This window comes from Hemiscyllium ocellatum, chromosome 7 (genome assembly GCF_020745735.1).
Source record: "Hemiscyllium ocellatum isolate sHemOce1 chromosome 7, sHemOce1.pat.X.cur, whole genome shotgun sequence".
Classification (NCBI taxonomy): Eukaryota; Metazoa; Chordata; class Chondrichthyes; order Orectolobiformes; family Hemiscylliidae; genus Hemiscyllium; species Hemiscyllium ocellatum.
The window spans coordinates 91583481-91601494 of record NC_083407.1 but is presented as its reverse complement, the minus strand read 5'-3'; the positions used below and the strand labels follow the sequence as shown (position 1 = coordinate 91601494).

Here is an 18014-nt window from a genome sequence, read left to right as displayed (position 1 = left end):
ATCAATTTCATCGCGATTTATCAAAAGTTTCTCTCTGCAAGGACGATCGGGTTCTGTCATTGTAGCTTAACAAAGTCACCTCATTAACAATCTACCCCTACAGTGCCCCCTTGTCCAACTTTAGCTCCATTCTGCCACTTGCCATACACAGAACAATTGGCCACTGCTGGGATCTATTGTAATAGATTAGCAAAACAGGCACACGTGCCAGCTTTAAAAAGCCATTGTGCACCCAGACAAGCATTATCAGTCCAGAGTTGTCCACGATGGTTCCTGACTTTCCCTTGACATGGCACGCAAAGGAAAATTGGTGCCTTGTTCTGTGGGCAGGGATTTGGAGGTCCTGGTGGATGGCACAGTATGGCTGATGGGTGACCTTAGCTGAAAATGTGTTGCTGGAAAAGCGCAGTAGGTCAGGCAGCATCCAAGGAATAGGAGATTCGATGTTTCGGGCATAAGCCCTTCTTCAGGAAACGTCTTATACCCGAAATGTTGAATCTCCTGTTCCTTGGATGCTGCCTGACCTGCTGTGCTTTTCCAGCAACACATGTTCAGCTCTGATCTCCAGCATCAGCAGACCTCACTTTCTCCTCTGATGGGTGACCTTACACAGGTTTATACAATCATGAGGGGCTTACATTAGGAAAATAGCCAGGATCTTTTTCCAAAGGCAGCAGAGTTTAAAACTAGAGGGCATAGGTTTGAGGTGAGATAGGAAAGATTTAAAGATACTTCAGGGGCAACATTTTTACACAGAAGGTGGTGCATGTATGGAAAGAGTTGCCAGAGGAAGTGGTAGAGGCTGATACAATTACAACATTTGAAAGATATTTGGACAGGTACATGAACAGGAAAAGTTGAGAAGGATATGGGCCAAATATAGGCAACCGGGATTAGTTCAATTAGGATACCTGGTCTGCATAGACAGGTTGGACAGATGGGTCTGTTTCCATACAGTATGATTCCATAACTCTATGACATCTTCCCCAGGCCAGCGGAGGAGGCAATGGAACGTGACTATGACTGCCTGCTCTGAGATTGCCTCCCAGGTTAGTGCAGTCTCAGCCATCCACTGGAATGCTCGGCACTGCCAGTGTATATGCCATCATTTTCTCATCAATACCTCATACTCTATCTGTCCTACTGTGCCCATCTCCTATCAAGGTTCATCTCTACCTCTCTCACTATTATCTACAGCATTTGCTCACATTCGCAGTCTTCCAATTTAACTCCTGATGGCACTAAACCTGCATGCCTTACATACTATCTACTCACTCACTCGGGATATGTCTCCACCTGTACCAACAGTAACAGCCACGCCTCTGACTTTTACTTCCCTTCATGCTTGCCCCTTCAGAATTAGAATTAGAACGTCAACAGTGTGGAAACAGGCCATTCAGCCCAACAAGTCCCCACTGACCCTCCGAAGAGTAACCCACACAGACCCATTCTCCTACCCTACCACTTATATTTATCCCTGACTGTTGCACCCTAATCTACACATCCCTGAACACTATGGGGTGATTTAACCTGGTCAATTCACCTAACCTGCACATCTTTGGATTGTGGGAGGAAACCGGAGCACCCAGAGAAACCCATGCGGACACGGGGAGAATGTGCAAACACCACACTGTTGTTTGAAGTGGGAATTAAACCAGGGTCCCTGGTGCTGTGAGGCAGCAGTGCTAGCCACTGAGCCACCCATTGCAGGAACAAATCAGACAACAGTAGGGCAGGAAGCATGGTAGACTGCCAGATATTTAGTTCTTCACTTCTTATGAAAAAGATAATTCTGACTCTGACCACCCTGAGCAACTGTCTGACCACATCCAAGTTCCTGCGTTGGTATCTGTACTGATTGATACTGAGTGGATCTTGTTGTCTACGACATCCTTTAGGTTGTTAACTTGGGACAATCAGGAAAGCCGTGACTGACCAATATAACCAGGAGATTTAGAGTCTCCTCAGTTTAGGGGACTGACTCAGTGTTGGCTGATGCTACAGTCAGTGTGTTCCTGCTTTTTTTTGGGTGGGGAGGAGTAAAACCTGATTCCTGAACAGGCTGAATTATTTAGCTAGTTTGTTAACTGGTATTCCTTTCTATATAAAAAAAACCCAGGAAATAATAAACATAAACAGGAGATTGTTTAAAAAAAACATAAACAGGATATCCCCTCTTCCCCGGTTTGTTCTGTACCCCCAGAGGAGAGGCACGTGGTGTCTACCAATACTCTTGACCTCTTTAGGGAGAGGTGGGTACTGCAGGGAGTGGAGTGCTTTATTTGCCCCTCCAACTCTATTTTGATTTAATCCCTGCCCTCCCCTTCAGTGTTTGATCATGCAGCGCTGCCCTCTGAGAAGGCTATTGCTTGTCACTGGCCACTTGAGTGTTTCTTTTCTTCCTGGTGATGGAATACAAATAAAGATTTATGCACTTGCTGTTTTTCACCGTGTCTGACACCTGCACACACGCGACTTGGGTGCTGGGGTAAAATAAGTATAAAAAGAAAAAAAATAAACTGGAGTATCAGAAAAAAAGGAAAAATTTAAAAACAGGAAAAAAAATTATCAACAGAGGTTTTAGAATCTCCTCAGTTCAGGGGACTGACTCTGTGCTGGCTGGGCCGCAGTCAGTGTGTTCCTGTTAACCTGGGACAATCAGGAAAGTCCTGGCTGACCAATATAACCAGGAGATTTAGAATCCTCTCAGTCAATGGGACTGACTCTGTGCTGGCTGGGCCACAGTCAATCTGTTTACTGCTGCTGTGTGTTTCTGCTTTTTTTTGGAGGGGGAAAACTGGTTGAATTATTTAGCCAAAAGAATTTTTTAAAAAAAGAAAAAATATATAAAAAGGAGATTGTTTTAAAAAAAACAGGAGATCCCCTCTTCCCTGGTTATACTCTATTTTGATTTAATCCCTTCCCTCTTTCACTTTTTTGATTGCGCAGCATTACCCTTTGATGGGAAAGGCATTGCTTGTCACTGGCAACTCGGACGTTTCCTCTCTTCCTGGTGGTGGAAATTGAATAAAGATTTGTACACCTGTTGTCTTTCACTGTGTCTCATACCAAGGAAAAGAAAAAAAATATAAACACAGGTTTCAGAAACTCCTCAGTTCAAGGACTGACTCTGAGCTGGCTGGGTTACAGTCAGTGTGTTCCTGCTAATGCCGCTGTGGTCTCTGTGTTTTGGAAGAGGAGGGCTTCTTTTTCTTCACCCACCACCCCCCCCCACCCCCCACCTTTTTTCCAGAGAGTATATTTGTTCTTTTTGGTTTACTTAGAGAAAAAATACAAACAGGGGATCAGAATTTCCTCAGTTCAGGGACTGACTCTGAAAATGAATATAAACAGGAAATTATTTAAAAATATATAAACAGGAGATCCCCTCTTCCCCGGTTTATTCTGGCCTGGGTATCCCTACAGGAGAGCACGTGGTGTCTACCAATATTCTTGACCTCTTTAAGGAGAGGTGGGTACCGCAGGGAGTGGAGTGTTTTATTTCCCCCTCCAATTCTATTTTAATTTAATCCCTGCCCTCCCCTTCACTTTTTTGATCATGCAGCATTGCCCTTTGATGTGAAGCGCTTTGCTTGTCACTCACCACTCGGGTGTTTCCTTTCTCCCTGGTGGTGGAAAATGAATAAAGATATTTACATCATGTGTCTTTCACTGTGTCTCACACTTGCACACACACAACATGGGTGCTGGGGAAAATATAAGCACTACCGCTGTTAGGTTAGAGTGTGGGGGAAAAATTAAAAAAAAGATAACCAGGAGATTAAAATCTTCTCAGTCGAGGACAGGAGAAAAAAAGATAACCAGGGGATTAGAAACTCCTTAGCTTAGAGCAATGATTTGGTACTGGCTGGGCCACAGTCGATGTGTTCCTGCTGGTTTTGAGGAGGAGAATTTCTTTTTCTTTCCCCTTGTTTAGGGAAGATATTTGTTTTGCTTTGATTCTCTTTATTGTTTTCATATTTATAAGAAGAAAAAAGAAATTTTAAAAATATAAACAGGAGATTGTTAGAAAAAATATAAACAGGTAATCCCATTTTCCCCAGTTATGTCCTGGCTGGGTATCCCTAGAGGAGGAGCACACGGTGTCTACCTATACTCTTGACCTCTTTAGGGAGAGTTGGACACCATAGAGAGTGGAGTGCTTTATTTCCCACTCCAACTCTATTTTGATTTAGTCCCTACCCTCCACGTTTTTTTTAATGTAAACATAGCTCCCTCTGGGCTTTACTGCCACTGGCTAATTGGCCACATGGGTGTCTTTCCTGGTGGTGAAATATTAATAAAGGTATTTTCACTTGGTGCTTTCACTGTGTCTTGCACCAATCCATGCACAAATATACGTGCTGGGGAAAAAAAACCAATAAATCTATAACGAGGAGATTAGAATCTCCTTAGTAAAGAAAAAGAAAACAAAAACATAAACGGGGATTTAGAACCTCCTCAGTTCAGGAGACTGACTCCGAGCTGGCTGTCCACAGCCAGTGCATTATGCAAAAGTAAATAAAGTGTGACTTGGTGACGGGATACTAGCCTCTATGCAGTTATTTCAGTATGAAAGGTTAGCCTTAATTTAGTGTGCTGACCGCCCCTGACTGAAGGTTATTTCCCTTGACTTGGCTGAGGACTACTACCGGCAATGACAATTTTGTGACTGTGCAATATTGCAGAATTGTGAATCTGACTGAGAGGCAAAGCATAAAGAAAGCAAGGCAAGGCAAAGCAAGATAAAGCAGGGAAGCAGCATTAGGATGATGGTTACTGGTGCAGCCCGAGGTGCAATATTGAAGTGTAGAATACACAAGAAGCCTCATACCATCCACGACAAAGCAGCCCACTTTGTCACTACATCCACAGATATCCACTCCCTCCTCCACCCAGGCTCAGTAGTGTGTCACACACTCAGCAATGTGTCCCATTCACAAGATGCTCTGAAGATATTCATCAAAAGTCCTAAGACAGCTCACTTCAGTACATGACCACATGTAAGGGCAGCAGATAATATGAGAACACAACTACCTGCATGCTCCCCTCCAAGCCACTCACCATGCTCACCTTCCTGACATTGTCATTAGGACAAAATTCTGGATTCTCTCCCTATCAGCATTGTTGATCAACATGCACCAAATGGACTACAGTGGTTAATGAACCACTTTCTTAAGGGCAACTAGGGATGGGTAATAAATGCTGGCCGAGTCAGTGAATTTTTAAAAAAAAAGTGGACTTGAAGGGTCTACTTGAAGGGTTTTTCAAGACAGGCTCATTTGAAACCAATGTCTTTGGATCTGGGATGCATCTAGCTGGTGTACATGATCATGCTCTGAATTGTTGATGCTTCATGTTCAACCTGGAACCTCTTTGCAGCCAGTGGTGAGCTGAAGTTACCTGAGTTCCACATCGAGAATTCTATGTCTAGTTTGCTAACAGGGTATCGTAAGAAAGAGGCTGCATATTAATGATGCATGGTGTGCAATCAATAAGGTTGTTAATAGGCAACAATCTCCTAATAGGCAAATCATCACTGCCAAGAGATAATGACATCTTACTGCCTTGGACTCTGTAAAAAAGATGCAACAATTTGTCTCTGATATAGAGATAGGCATCGCTGATTGTGAATCTGTCACATTTCTCATTGTATACCATGTCATTCAAGCTCCTAAAAAGATTCCACCTGATGTTTCAGTAATTTTATTGTAATAATACAATTGAATCTCACTCTTACCCATTCTGGGTTACATGTAACTCCAGATCTTCAGAAATGTGTTTGACTCTTAACTGCTCCTGAAATGGCCCAACAAGCCATTCAGTTCAAAGGCAGTTAGAAATGTGGCAAGAAATGCTGGCCTGACTGGTGTTGTCCACATCTGATGATTGAATAAAGAAAACAAACTTACAGGAAACACTGTTTCTATTTCAACTGGATTATTGTGTCCAACCCTGCACACCACACTTTAGGAGGATGTGATGGCATTGGAGAAAATGCAGAATAGATTCATGGCAATCGTTCCAGGGACGAGGAACTTTAATGGACCAGATAAACTGCAGAAGCTAAGGCTGTTTTCTCTTGAGAAAAGACGGTGAAGAGAAGATTTGGTAGACGTACTTCAATCATTGATAACCTGGGCACAGATTTAAGGCAATTGGCAAAAGGAACAATGGTGACATGAGGAACAACTTCTTCAGGCAGTGAGTGCTTAATATCGTAAAATGCCAGTGTGAGAACGTGCGGGAGGCAGGTTCAACTGAGACATTGGATTAATACCTATAAAGAAATGTATGCAGGGCTTTCGGAGAAGGGGGGAGATTTGCAATATGTCAACAATTCTTTCAGAGAGATAGAACAGATATTACTGGCTGAATGACTTCCTTCTGTGCTATAACTATTCTATGACTCTACAATCCTCCTTGAACAGATTAAAATTTCTGGTCTTGGTGGATTGCATCCATTTTGAGAGAATCCAGGAAAGAGTTGGAAGAAGTATTGCCATACATATTTAAAAATCCCCTAAAATGTGCAGCGCCAGAGTTGGCTAATCCAGTTGGCTAACATAATATCTACAGTTATGAAGTTCAATGATGGAAAATATAATAAAATAGTCAATGAAGATTCAAAGAATACCTAGATATGAGAAATATGATGAATAATCAATTGGATCTCTTCCTTCAAGAAGAGTTAGAGAAATGTGTAACACAGTAAGGGACTTTAAAATCATGAAAGGTTTTGATATCAAATAAAATAGTTCGTCCTGTGGGGAAGAATGTAACTATACGAGTAAAAAATGAGATCTGCAGATGCTGGAGATCACAGCTGCAAATGTGTTGCTGGTCAAAGCACAGCAGGTTAGGCAGCATCTCAGGAATAGAGAATTCGACGTTTCGAGCATAAGCCCTTCATCAGGAATAAGAGAGAGAGAGCCAAGCAGGCTGAGATAAAAGGTAGGGAGGAGGGACTAGGGGGAGGGGCGATGGAGGTGGGATAGGTGGAAGGAGGTCAAGGTGAGGGTGATAGGCCGGAGTGGGGTGGGGGCGGAGAGGTCAGGAAGAGGATTGCAGGTTAGGAGGGCGGTGCTGAGTTGAGGGAACCGACTGAGACAAGGTGGGGGGAGGGGAAATGAGGAAGCTGGAGAAATCTGAATTCATACCTTGTGGTTGGAGGGTTCCCAGGCGGAAGATGAGGCGCTCCTCCTCCAGCCATCGTGTTGTTATGTTCTGCCGGTGGAGGAGTCCAAGGACCTGCATGTCCTCGGTGGAGTGGGAGGGGGAGTTAAAGTGTTGAGCCACGGGGTGATTGGGTTGGTTGGTTCGGGCGGCCCAGAGGTGTTCTCTGAAGCATTCCGCAAGTAAGCGGCCTGTCTCACCAATATAGAGGAGGCCACATCGGGTGCAGCGGATGCAATAGATGATGTGTGTGGAGGTACAGGTGAACTTGTGGCGGATATGGAAGGATCCCTTGGGGCCTTGGAGGGAAGTGAGTGTAGAGGTGTGGGCGCAAGTTTTACATTTCCTGCGGTTGCAGGGGAAGGTGCCGGGGGTGGAGGTTGGGTTGGTGGGGGGTGTGGATCTGACAAGGGAGTCACGAAGGGAGTGGTCCTTGCGGAACGCTGATAGGGGAGGGGAGGGAAATATATCCTTGGTGGTGGGGTCCGTTTGGAGGTGGCGGAAATGGCGGCGGATGATACGTTGTATGCGCAGGTTGGTGGGGTGGTAGGTGAGAACCAGTGGGGTTCTGTCTTGGTGGCGGCTGGAGGAGCGGGGCTCAAGGGCGGAGGAGCGGGAAGTGGAGGAGATGCGGTGGAGGGCATCGTCGATCACGTCTGGGGGGAATCTGTGGTCCTTGAAGAAGGAGGCCATCTGGGCTGTGCGGTGTTGGAATTGGTCCTCCTGGGAGCAGATGCGGCGGAGACGAAGGAATTGGGAATATGGGATGGCGTTTTTACAGGGGGCAGGGTGGGAGGAGGTGTAGTCCAGGTAGCTGTGGGAGTCAGTCGGTTTATAATAGATGTCTGTGTTGAGTCGGTCGCCCAAGATAGAAAAGGAAAGGTCTAGGAAGGGGAGGGAGGAGTCTGAGACAGTCCAGGTGAATTTCAGGTCAGGATGGAAGGTGTTAGTAAAGTTGATGAACTGTTCAACCTCCTCGTGGGAGCACGAGGCAGCGCCGATACAGTCATCGATGTAGCGGAGGAAAAGGTGGGGGCTGGTGCCAGTGTAGTTGCGGAAGATGGACTGTTCCACATATCCTACGAAGAGGCAGGCATAGCTGGGGCCCATGCGGGTGCCCATGGCAACTCCTTTAGTTTGGAGGAAGTGGGAGGATTGAAAAGAGAAGTTATTCAGGGTGAGGACCAGTTCAGTCAGTCGAAGGAGGGTGTCAGTGGAAGGGTACTGGTTGGTGCGGCGGGAAAGGAAGAAGCGGAGGGCTTTGAGTCCTTCGTGATGGGGGATGGAGGTGTACAGGGACTGGATGTCCATAGTGAAAATAAGGCGTTGGGGACCGGGGAAGCGAAAATCCTGGAGGAGGTGGAGGGCGTGGGTGGTGTCCCGAACGTAGGTGGGGAGTTCTTGGACTAAAGGGGACAGGACCGTGTCGAGGTATTGGGAGATGAGTTCGGTGGGGCAGGAGCAGGCTGAGACAATGGGTCGGCCGGGGCAGGCAGGTTTGTGGATTTTGGGCAGGAGGTAGAAACGGGCGGTGCGGGGTTGTGGGACTATGAGGTTGGAGGCGGTGGATGGGAGATCCCCTGAGGTGATGAGGTCCTGGATGGTCTGGGAGATGATGGTTTGGTGGTGGGAGGTGGGGTCGTGGTCAAGGGGGCGATAAGAGGAGGCGTCCGCGAGCTGGCGTTTGGCTTCAGCGGTGTACAGGTCAGTGCGCCAAACTACCACCGCGCCTCCCTTGTCTGCGGGTTTGATGGTGAGGTTGGGATTGGAGCGGAGGGAGTGGAGGGCTGCACGTTCTGAGGGTGAGAGGTTGGAGTGGGTGAGAGGGGTGGACAGGTTGAGTCGGTTGATGTCACGGCGGCAGTTGGCTATAAAGAGGTCGAGGGCGGGTAGGAGGCCAGCACGGGGTGTCCAGGTGGATGGGGTGTGTTGGAGGCGGGAGAAGGGGTCGTCAGAGGGTGGACGGGAGTCTTGGTTGTGAAAGTAGGCACGGAGGCGAAGGCGGCGGAAGAATTGTTCAATATCTCGCCGCGTGTTGAACTCATTAATCCGAGGGTGTAGGGGAATGAAGGTGAGGCCCCTGCTGAGGACTGATCTTTCATCCTCAGAGAGGGGGAGATCTGGAGGGATGGTGAAAATCCGGCAAGGCTGGGAGCTAGGACCTGGTGTAGGACTGGAGCTGGAGCTGGAGCTGGGGGCGGGGTTAGGGGGCGGGGACAGAGATCGAAGTAGGGGCGGAGTTAGATGTGGTGACGTTGCTCGACGTGGGGGCGGGGTCATGCGTCGTGACGGAAATAAGCGTGGGGGCGGGGTTACATGAAGCGACGGGAGACGGCGTGGGGGCGGGGTTATGCGTAGTGACGAAAGACGGCGTGGGGGCGGGGAAACCTGAGGATTTGTGCTCCTGCAGGTTAGTGATGTCAGTGGGGGCGGAAGTGGCTGCGCCGACGGCAACCGGAGGGGCGGAAATGGTTGCGGCGACGGAGGAGTGGTGGTCATTCCCGGTGGCCGCGTGGGTCGCGGGTCCGTCGGCGATCATGGAAGTGGTTGTGTGTGTGGTGGTCACCGGGGCAGTTGTTGGGGCGGCGATCGCGGGGGCTCCGAGGTCGGTGGGGGCGGAAGTGACGTCACGGTCGGCGGCGGCCTTTGGTGCCGTGGGCGCTGCGGAGGCCACATGTGTAATGGCGTCCGACAGGCCTGTGGAAGATTCTGGAATAGTTGAGGGGCACCAACAACATAAGACTGACACCAAGAAATCCAAAACAGAATTCAGAAAATAAAAATGTTAGAGTGGTGGGAATATGAACTTGCTGCCAAAGGGGGCAAAAATATAGATGAATTGAGGGAGGAAATTGTAGTTTTTGATGAGAAAAAGAATGGAGAGATTCAAATGAAGCTCAAATGCCAGCATGGACTGGTTGGGTTCAATGATCAGTTTTGGTGTAATTCTATGGCCTGTGTGTAATATTGATAGTAGGTACATTTTTCATTCTGGTATTTTGTTCAACTCAAGAACTCTAAAATCAACAGAAATGAACAACACCAGCAGCAAAAACATTGAAGTTTCTGGAGAAACTTAACAAGTTGGCAGCACCTGTGGACAGACAGTGGAAATCAACAACCGGAAGACATAAATTTCCAAGTTTAAGAACCATTTTATTAGAAAGTTTCTCATTTCTATCTTTATTAAAGTCTTACAATATAACAATGTCATAAAAATACAACACCTTACAAATGATTGATACATTAAAGCCTAGGAATTGAAAGTAAACTAGATTAAAGTTTAATCCCAGTAGTATTCCTAAAAGGGTTCTTATGTTGTCTTTTCAAGGTGCCAAACAGCTCACGGTTGGAAATTGCTTATATGTACATAATCCATTACAATTCCAAAATTAGAAACGTTTACAAAGTACATTAAATTACAATTTTTCCTCATGAGAGCCAGTACAGGGAGAAATTTTTAACAAGATAGAGCAACTCTTTTAAAATCTCACTGTAAAACTTTCTTGAATAAGAGAATTTTTTTTAGGTTACTTTTGCAATTGAGTATCCACATGTTGAATTTTTACATGTCTTGTGGGTATATGTCTTATTTTAGCTAGTGAACTAACACTGTAATAATTCACCCTCCTTTAAAAAAAGTTCAAAGCATATACATACAATGAAAGCTTGTTTTAATATAATTTTATCCCAAAGTGATTCGTATAAGATTTTGTTCTGTGTAAATCATGTATTTTTATATAAAAAAATTATTATAGTGCCACTTAGTCAGTTACAATTTTTTTTTACAATTAAGTGATGTGAAGGTTAGAAATGTTCATATTAGGTATGAGAAAATGTAAAACAAACAGACTAGAGTAACAAGCTGTATAGATGTCTATGTATGCAAAAGTGGACACATTATGTCCACATAAAGTTAGCACCCAGACTCAAAGATAGCACCATTATAACATGCAGCTTTAAAAGGTTTCAAACTCTTCAACATTTGATTAATGAAAGCTATTGGAAATACAGTGCAAGGTATCTGTTGAACCTTTAGCATATTGGGATTGATGGCAGCCTGTAGACACTGGCTCCGATCAGAGGTATATGTAGGGCATAGGTTCCATTTCACTTACGTTCCCATTGAAGTTACCATTCTGGTTTGAATCAGTCCTTAAAAACAACAAAAAAGTATTTTATATTCCTTTCTTTAAAAGTACCTGTGTGCATAACTGGAGCAGTTGACTAAAAATAACTGTAGCACATAAACATAAGTTAGATGGGCTTAATTGACAATTTGAAAGTCAAGCAAAAGGAGGGATATTTTGGGAACAGTACATAACTTTGGGAATCTTGTTTTAAGATGGCTCTACTAGGTCAACTGTACTCAACCTCCTTCATTCTGTGGTTCACAATAATTCATGTTGCACAAGAATGGGACACTTGATGGGAGAGTATATGGAATGCACTTTATTCGCATATAGTGCAGAAGAAGGTGTATATAGAGTCATAGAGATGTACAGCTCAGAAACAAACCCTTCAGTCCAACTTGTCCATGCCAACCAGAGATCCTAAATTAATCTAGTTCCATTTGTCAGCATTTGCCACATATCCCTCTAAACCCTTTTTATTCATGTATATACTGGCTTCTGGTTTCTCCATCTTCAGAGCTGTTCAACAAATTCTTGAAAAATATACTCTTTGCCTACTCGAGTTACATTTCCCAGATAAGTTTCATTGATCTATCTGTCCTCTATTCCTTTAAATTTGTCATTTACAACAGACAATGTCTACAAAAAAAAATGATTTGGTGTTCTGTTTGTTTTTAAATTGTTTGAAGACCAATTTAATTGAACAGTTAGTTATCTAAACATTTTCTCAATCCATGTTTAATTTTTCCCTCTAACTATGAGTTTTATAGTCGTCATTAATGTTATACATCATTATGATAGATACAGTTATAATCATGTCTCCACCTTGATGTATCTGAATGTTTTCTTGCTTCTGTTCAGACAACAAGTTACGGTTATAAGTAAAGGAAATCATTACTCTTTAACTCGTCAATGTATCTAAGCAGGTGGAAATTTCACTTTGATGTAGTGTTATTCTGGGACTGATATTGGGACTAGAGAGTTTGTTAGGGCAGAATACATGGACATTTAATCTGCATCTAATTTACACAATGGTTTTAGTTCAAGAAAAAGCATAGAATGTACCTCTACTTAGAAACAAACACATTTTGTAGCATGCCATTTTAGAATTAATCTTTTGGGCAAAAGAATAAATGCTCTTAGTAGTTGTTTACATATAAATTGATGCAAGAGGTTAAAACCCTGGGCCCACTGTCATTCTGTCTATGTTTTCATGAGAAATATGAAGGTGAGAACTAAATCCTCCAATTATTTTACCCGATTGTATCCTTCAAATTGTTACTGTACCGTGTTCTGTAAAATGTTATATCTGACATGTTAATGGGCACCAGTTTCCTCTCTAGTTCTGACCTCCCAGAGGCATTGCTAGATCTTTAGTGATTCTCACGGATTTTCAATTCTACAATAGCTTTGTAGAATTTAATAATAGAGCTAGGCAGAGAGATTTGGTTCCGATTATGCTGCCCTGCATTGGCACTGCAAATTGCTTACCTTCAGCACACGCCTTTGTACATTCATCCTGCGTATTGAACCGGTTTGCATTTCCATTGCATCCACCATACCAGAACCGTGTGCACGTTTTAGTCTTTACATCATAGTACCACTTAAGGGAAAAATTTCGGCAATTTCCCTCATCCCGACGTAGTTGACATATATCTTTAACTGTGAAAACATATGTAATAAAGGTGAATGTTAAACAACTGAGCAGAGCATAAGAGAATTTAAATTTGTGTATATGTACCAACTTAGATGGATGAGGGATGGAAAAGAAAAAGTGTTTCCAACAAGAGAGAATCTAACCAATATTCAATGGCATTACCGTCGCTGAATCCCCTACTATCAACATTCTGGGGGTTACTATTGATCAAACACTGAACTGGAGTAGCCATATAAATATTGTGACTACAAGAGCAGCTCAGAGGCTAGGAATCCAGCAATAAGTAACTCACCTCTTGGCTCCCCAAAGCTCGTCCATGATGTACAAGACACAAGTCATAAGCTTACCCAAAATGACACCTAGTCTACTTCTGCTAAGATTCAATCCTCACTCCCTCCACTACCAATGCTAAGTTGCAACACTGTGCACCATCTGCAAGATGCACTATAGAAATGCACAAAAGCCCATTAGACAACATTTTCTGAACCCACAACCACTACCATCTGGAATGACTAGGACAGAAGATACATGGGAAAGTCACACATAAGTTCCCCTCCAAGCCACTCATCATCCTAAATTGGAAAGATATTGCTGTTCCTTCATTGCCACCTGGTCAAAATCCTGGAATTCCCTCTTTAACATCATTGTGGATGTATCCACACCAAAAATGATTGCAATTCAAGAAGGCACCCATGACAACCTTTTGTAACTAATGAGAGACAATAAATGCTGGCCCAACCAGCGACAGCCACGTCCCATGAATGAAAAACAAAAAAAAAATTGTTACACAGAACAAAGCTCTGACTAATCTCCTCTCCAAAGTCTTTCATCAAATATCAGTTAAGCTTCCTGACCTGTACAATTTTATTTCTACAGTGAATATCCATGAAGTAGTAATACAGCAGCACTTACTGCAGAAATATCAACATTGTTCAAATGCACTTCACCCCTTGATCTTCGGCCCATGTCTTAGTGTACACAAAATCTTTTCCACACAATACCTCTGTGATTGCTCACCTGGACAGATTTCAGGTTAAGTATTGCGTCTGTTTAGCTATTTACACCCTCATTTTCAACCTCCTCCTTATTCTTGCGTATCCTTTCCTCTGTAATCCTCTTCAGGACCAAAACCCTTCAAGATATCTGCCCTCCTCCTATTCTGGTCTCTTGTGCATCCCTAATTTCAAATTGCTTCACATTGTTAGAGGCTGTGGTGTTGGCTTTCTGTGCAATGCAACCTTCTCCTGAAACCTTCACATTGCTTTTTGATACTACTTAGGACTTATCTCTCTTTTGCTATAAGATGTATCAAATCCTATGTTTGTATCTCTGTTTTGTTCATCTGATCCAACATCTGCTTAAGTGGTTCAGAGCCATATTTTGGATTGAGAAGTCCTGCCCTAAGTTCTGGCAGATCCTATTTTATTTAAGGGTTAGTGCAACATTAAGACCAAGAGTGACAATCATCTTTTGGGCCAGTTCCTCATTGCCCTTGACTTCCCAACATTTCAAAAAGCAAACTATTTTGTTTTTGAATACTTTCAGTGTCCTAGCCTCCACCTTGCTCTGGAATTGAGAATTTCAAACATTCATTACCTCTGTGAGAAGATACTCTTTCACAACTCAACTTTAAATGAGTACTCACTTATAATGTTACTGAGTCACCTAGTTCAAGATTACCCTACTGAAGAAAACACCTCCCAACATTTATCTTGCCAAGCCCCCTCAGAATCTTGTATGTTTTAATAAGATCCTCATTCTTCCTATCTCTAATGAATAATAGCACTAACCTGTTTAGTGTGGCAGAAGTGGATACTGCAGATGCTGGAGATAAGAGTCAAGATTAAAGTGGTGCTGGAAAAGCACAGCAGGTCAGGCAGCATCTGAGGAGCAGGAAAATCGATGTTTCGGGCAAAAGCCCTTCATCAGGCTGTCAATCCCTTCATTCCAAGAATTAGCTCAGTCAATCTCCATTGCCATCTATTCCTCTTTAAGTAAAGAGACCAAAACTGTGCAGGTTCACAAACATCCTGTACAGTAGGTAAATACGAGGACTGCAGATGCTGGAAACCAGAGTCTGGATTAGAGTGGTGCTGGAAAAGCACAGCAGGTCAGGCAGCATCCGAGGAGCAGGAAAATCAATGTTTCGGGCAAAAATCCTTCATCAGGAATCCTGTACAGTGTCCTGTACAGTTGTGACAATACTTCCCTACTTTAAACTCCAAACTGCTAGCAATAAAGGCCAATATTCCATTTGTTCTTCTAATTACTTGCTGCATCCACAAGCTAACTTCTTGTGTTTCATGCACAAGAACACCCATAACCCTCTGCACGATATTTCTTTGGAGTCTTTCTCCATTTAAACAATAGCCGGCCTTTTGGTTCTTCCTATCAAAGTGCAAGACTTCACACTTTCCTAATTAAACTCCATCTGTAAGTTTTTGCCCACTCGTTCAACCTATCTATAACCCCTTGGACTCATAACAATAAGTCTTCCCACCAACCAGACAGTCTCATAACAATTATTCTGAGGTGTGCACAGTACCAGTTCCAGCACAGCATCCAACATCTTTTCAAATTCTTCCCATTGTTAGGGTGAGAGGTGGCACAAACACCGTGTTTTACATATTCTGCATCCAATGTCAGTATTTAGCCAATCCAGCTCAGCTCCAATAAAGAGTTGACACAGAGTAAAACTTCATTAGAACTGCCCTATCACCTAATCTTCAATCAGTTACAGTCACTTTTTCATCTTTAATACAGAATTGTCTTCTAGGCATCTGGAAATTAACGTTGGTAGTGGGAGACTGGTGTAGTCAAATTGGCTATGTTGCATGTGCCTGATTTTACTTTGCATTAAAATTCATGGAATGAAGAAATGCAATTGGCTGATCTGATCATGTCAGGTTACATGTTGGGGATTAAGTTATTGTTAACCACCTCTCCTTGCCAACTTCTTATACTCTTGGTGGGGAATACAATTCTTTAGGTGTGATGCAGAGTTCCTTTAACATTGCTGAAAATGTGTTGCTGGAAAAGTGCAGCAGGTCAGGCACCATACAAAGGGCAGGAGAATAGACGTTTCGAGCATGAGCCCTTCTTCAGGAAGAAGGCTCATGCCCGAAACGTCGATTCTCCTGCTCTTTGGATGCTGCCTGACCTGCTGCACTTTTCCAGCAACACATTTTCAGCTCTGATCTCCAGCATCTGCAATCCTCAATTTCTCCTCTTCCTTTAACGTTGCTCCATCAAACAGTCTTTCCTCAGAGAATGTGGTTACATACGATGGGAAAATTTCTCTATACTAATTGTATGGTGCTATCTCTTCCTTAAATTTGTACATAAAAGAAAATAGGAATAGAAGCAGGCCACAGTCCCTCAAGCCTATTCATCATTCAGTTAGATCATGGGTGATCTGTAATTTAACTCCAGAAATCTGCTCTTCGCTCCATATCCCTTAATAACCTTTAGCCATTAAAAATTGATCAGCATCAGATGTAAACTTAAACACTGATCATAGAACTCCTACAGTGTGGAGCAGGCCATTCAGCCCATCAAGTCCACATCAACCCTCTTCCAGGGAAGACACCTTACCTGCAGCTACTCGGTTTCTCCCTTTAAAATATTTTGTGCACTTCTATAAGATCACCTCTCGTTCTTCACATACCCATTTAAGCACACACACATATGCATGCAAACACCCACACAGCCATGCAGTTTTTCACCTTCTGTCATTGGTCAAAATGATCATACAAAGTAAGAGCAGAAGTTGACCATTCAGCCTCTTGAACCTTCTTCACAATTCATGAAAATCACTGCATCAAAATCTCCACATTTCCACTTATCTCCAGTAATCTTCAATTTTCTTGTCTAACAAGAAGTAATCTACCTACGCCTTAAAAATACTTAATGACCCCACTTGCACAGCCTTCTGAGCAAGAGTTCCAAAGTCACATAACCCTTTGGGAGGAAATATTTTACTCATCTTTTCCTACAAGGGTGAGCCCTAATTTTAAAACATTGCCAGCCAGTTTTGGACTGACCCACAAGAGGAAACATCTTTCCCAAGTGCATCTTTCAGGATCGATTCAGGATCTTGTATATGTCAATCACATCACTGTGACCTGCCTGATCTCTGTTGACCTCAACGTTTCTCTCTCTCTGTCTCTTTTCTGTACTCCTCAAAGGACATTGAGTGGTCCCCTTTCCCTGCTTATATTTACTTTTCTCTCAGCCTTGCCCAATCTCCTCACTGCTCCTTTATTCCTCTGCAGAGGTTGTCCAGAAAAGTATGAGCAAAACAGGCACTCATTTCGTTGGATGGTGAAGGTGCTGATAGCTATGAAGAGTAGGTCACATTTACCTGACAATGTGATTCCTGCAGGCTTAGGTTCTGGTATGTTTTCTTCTAGTACTGTGGAAGAAAATGGTGAGGTATTCAGTTTAATCTTTTTTAAATCAGCCATTCTCTAAAACATCTGCCAGAAAAACAACTGAACAGCGGACAGTGCTGATTCTAGGCAATTTGGTGTATTCCCTCCCCGGCTATATTACTTACTTGTTTTTGTGCATTCTGTAATGCACTCAGCTTCTGTGTCAAACCTATTACCATTACCGTCACAGCCGCCATACCAGAACTGAGTGCAGATGTTGTTTTTGCTGTCAAAGAACCATTTTGCACTATACTCTAAGCACTGCGATCCAGCGTCAAAATCCAGCATGCACCGATCTGTGAAATTTATGTGTAAAATATGAATTGTTAACACAAACTATTAGAATAAAATGGGATAAGGCAATGCTAATGCAAGTTGAAAAGTCATTACTGTCACTCCATTGGTGTTTGGTATCATCATGGTGGAAAATTCCTCATTTGTTTTGCAACATCGCTGCAGGAGACAAACTTCATGTAATACTAGCAGTGCAGAGTTAGTTTATCTGGTGACACAGAGACCTATCTCAAGAGGTTGACAGCAAATGTAACTGAAAAGATAATGGCGCTGTGTAGTAATAATCTCTCTTCGCCTGTGAGGGAGTCTTGCCCCTTGACT

General features: G+C 43.4%; 1 protein-coding gene across 1 annotated transcript in view; it reads right to left on the bottom strand.

The window, feature by feature from the left end:
* Positions 1–10311: 10311 nt before the first annotated feature.
* LOC132817645 (collagen alpha-3(VI) chain-like) overlaps positions 10312–18014 on the bottom strand; it is a 159424-nt gene continuing 151721 nt past the window's right edge. The window contains exons 49-52 of the mRNA XM_060828145.1: positions 17525–17695; positions 17330–17380; positions 12801–12971; positions 10312–11331 (exon numbers count right to left, since the gene is read on the bottom strand). Of these exons, the coding sequence (XP_060684128.1) occupies positions 11291–11331; positions 12801–12971; positions 17330–17380; positions 17525–17695 (434 nt within the window). The 3' untranslated portion in view covers positions 10312–11290. The remainder of the gene's footprint in view (positions 11332–12800; positions 12972–17329; positions 17381–17524; positions 17696–18014) is intronic.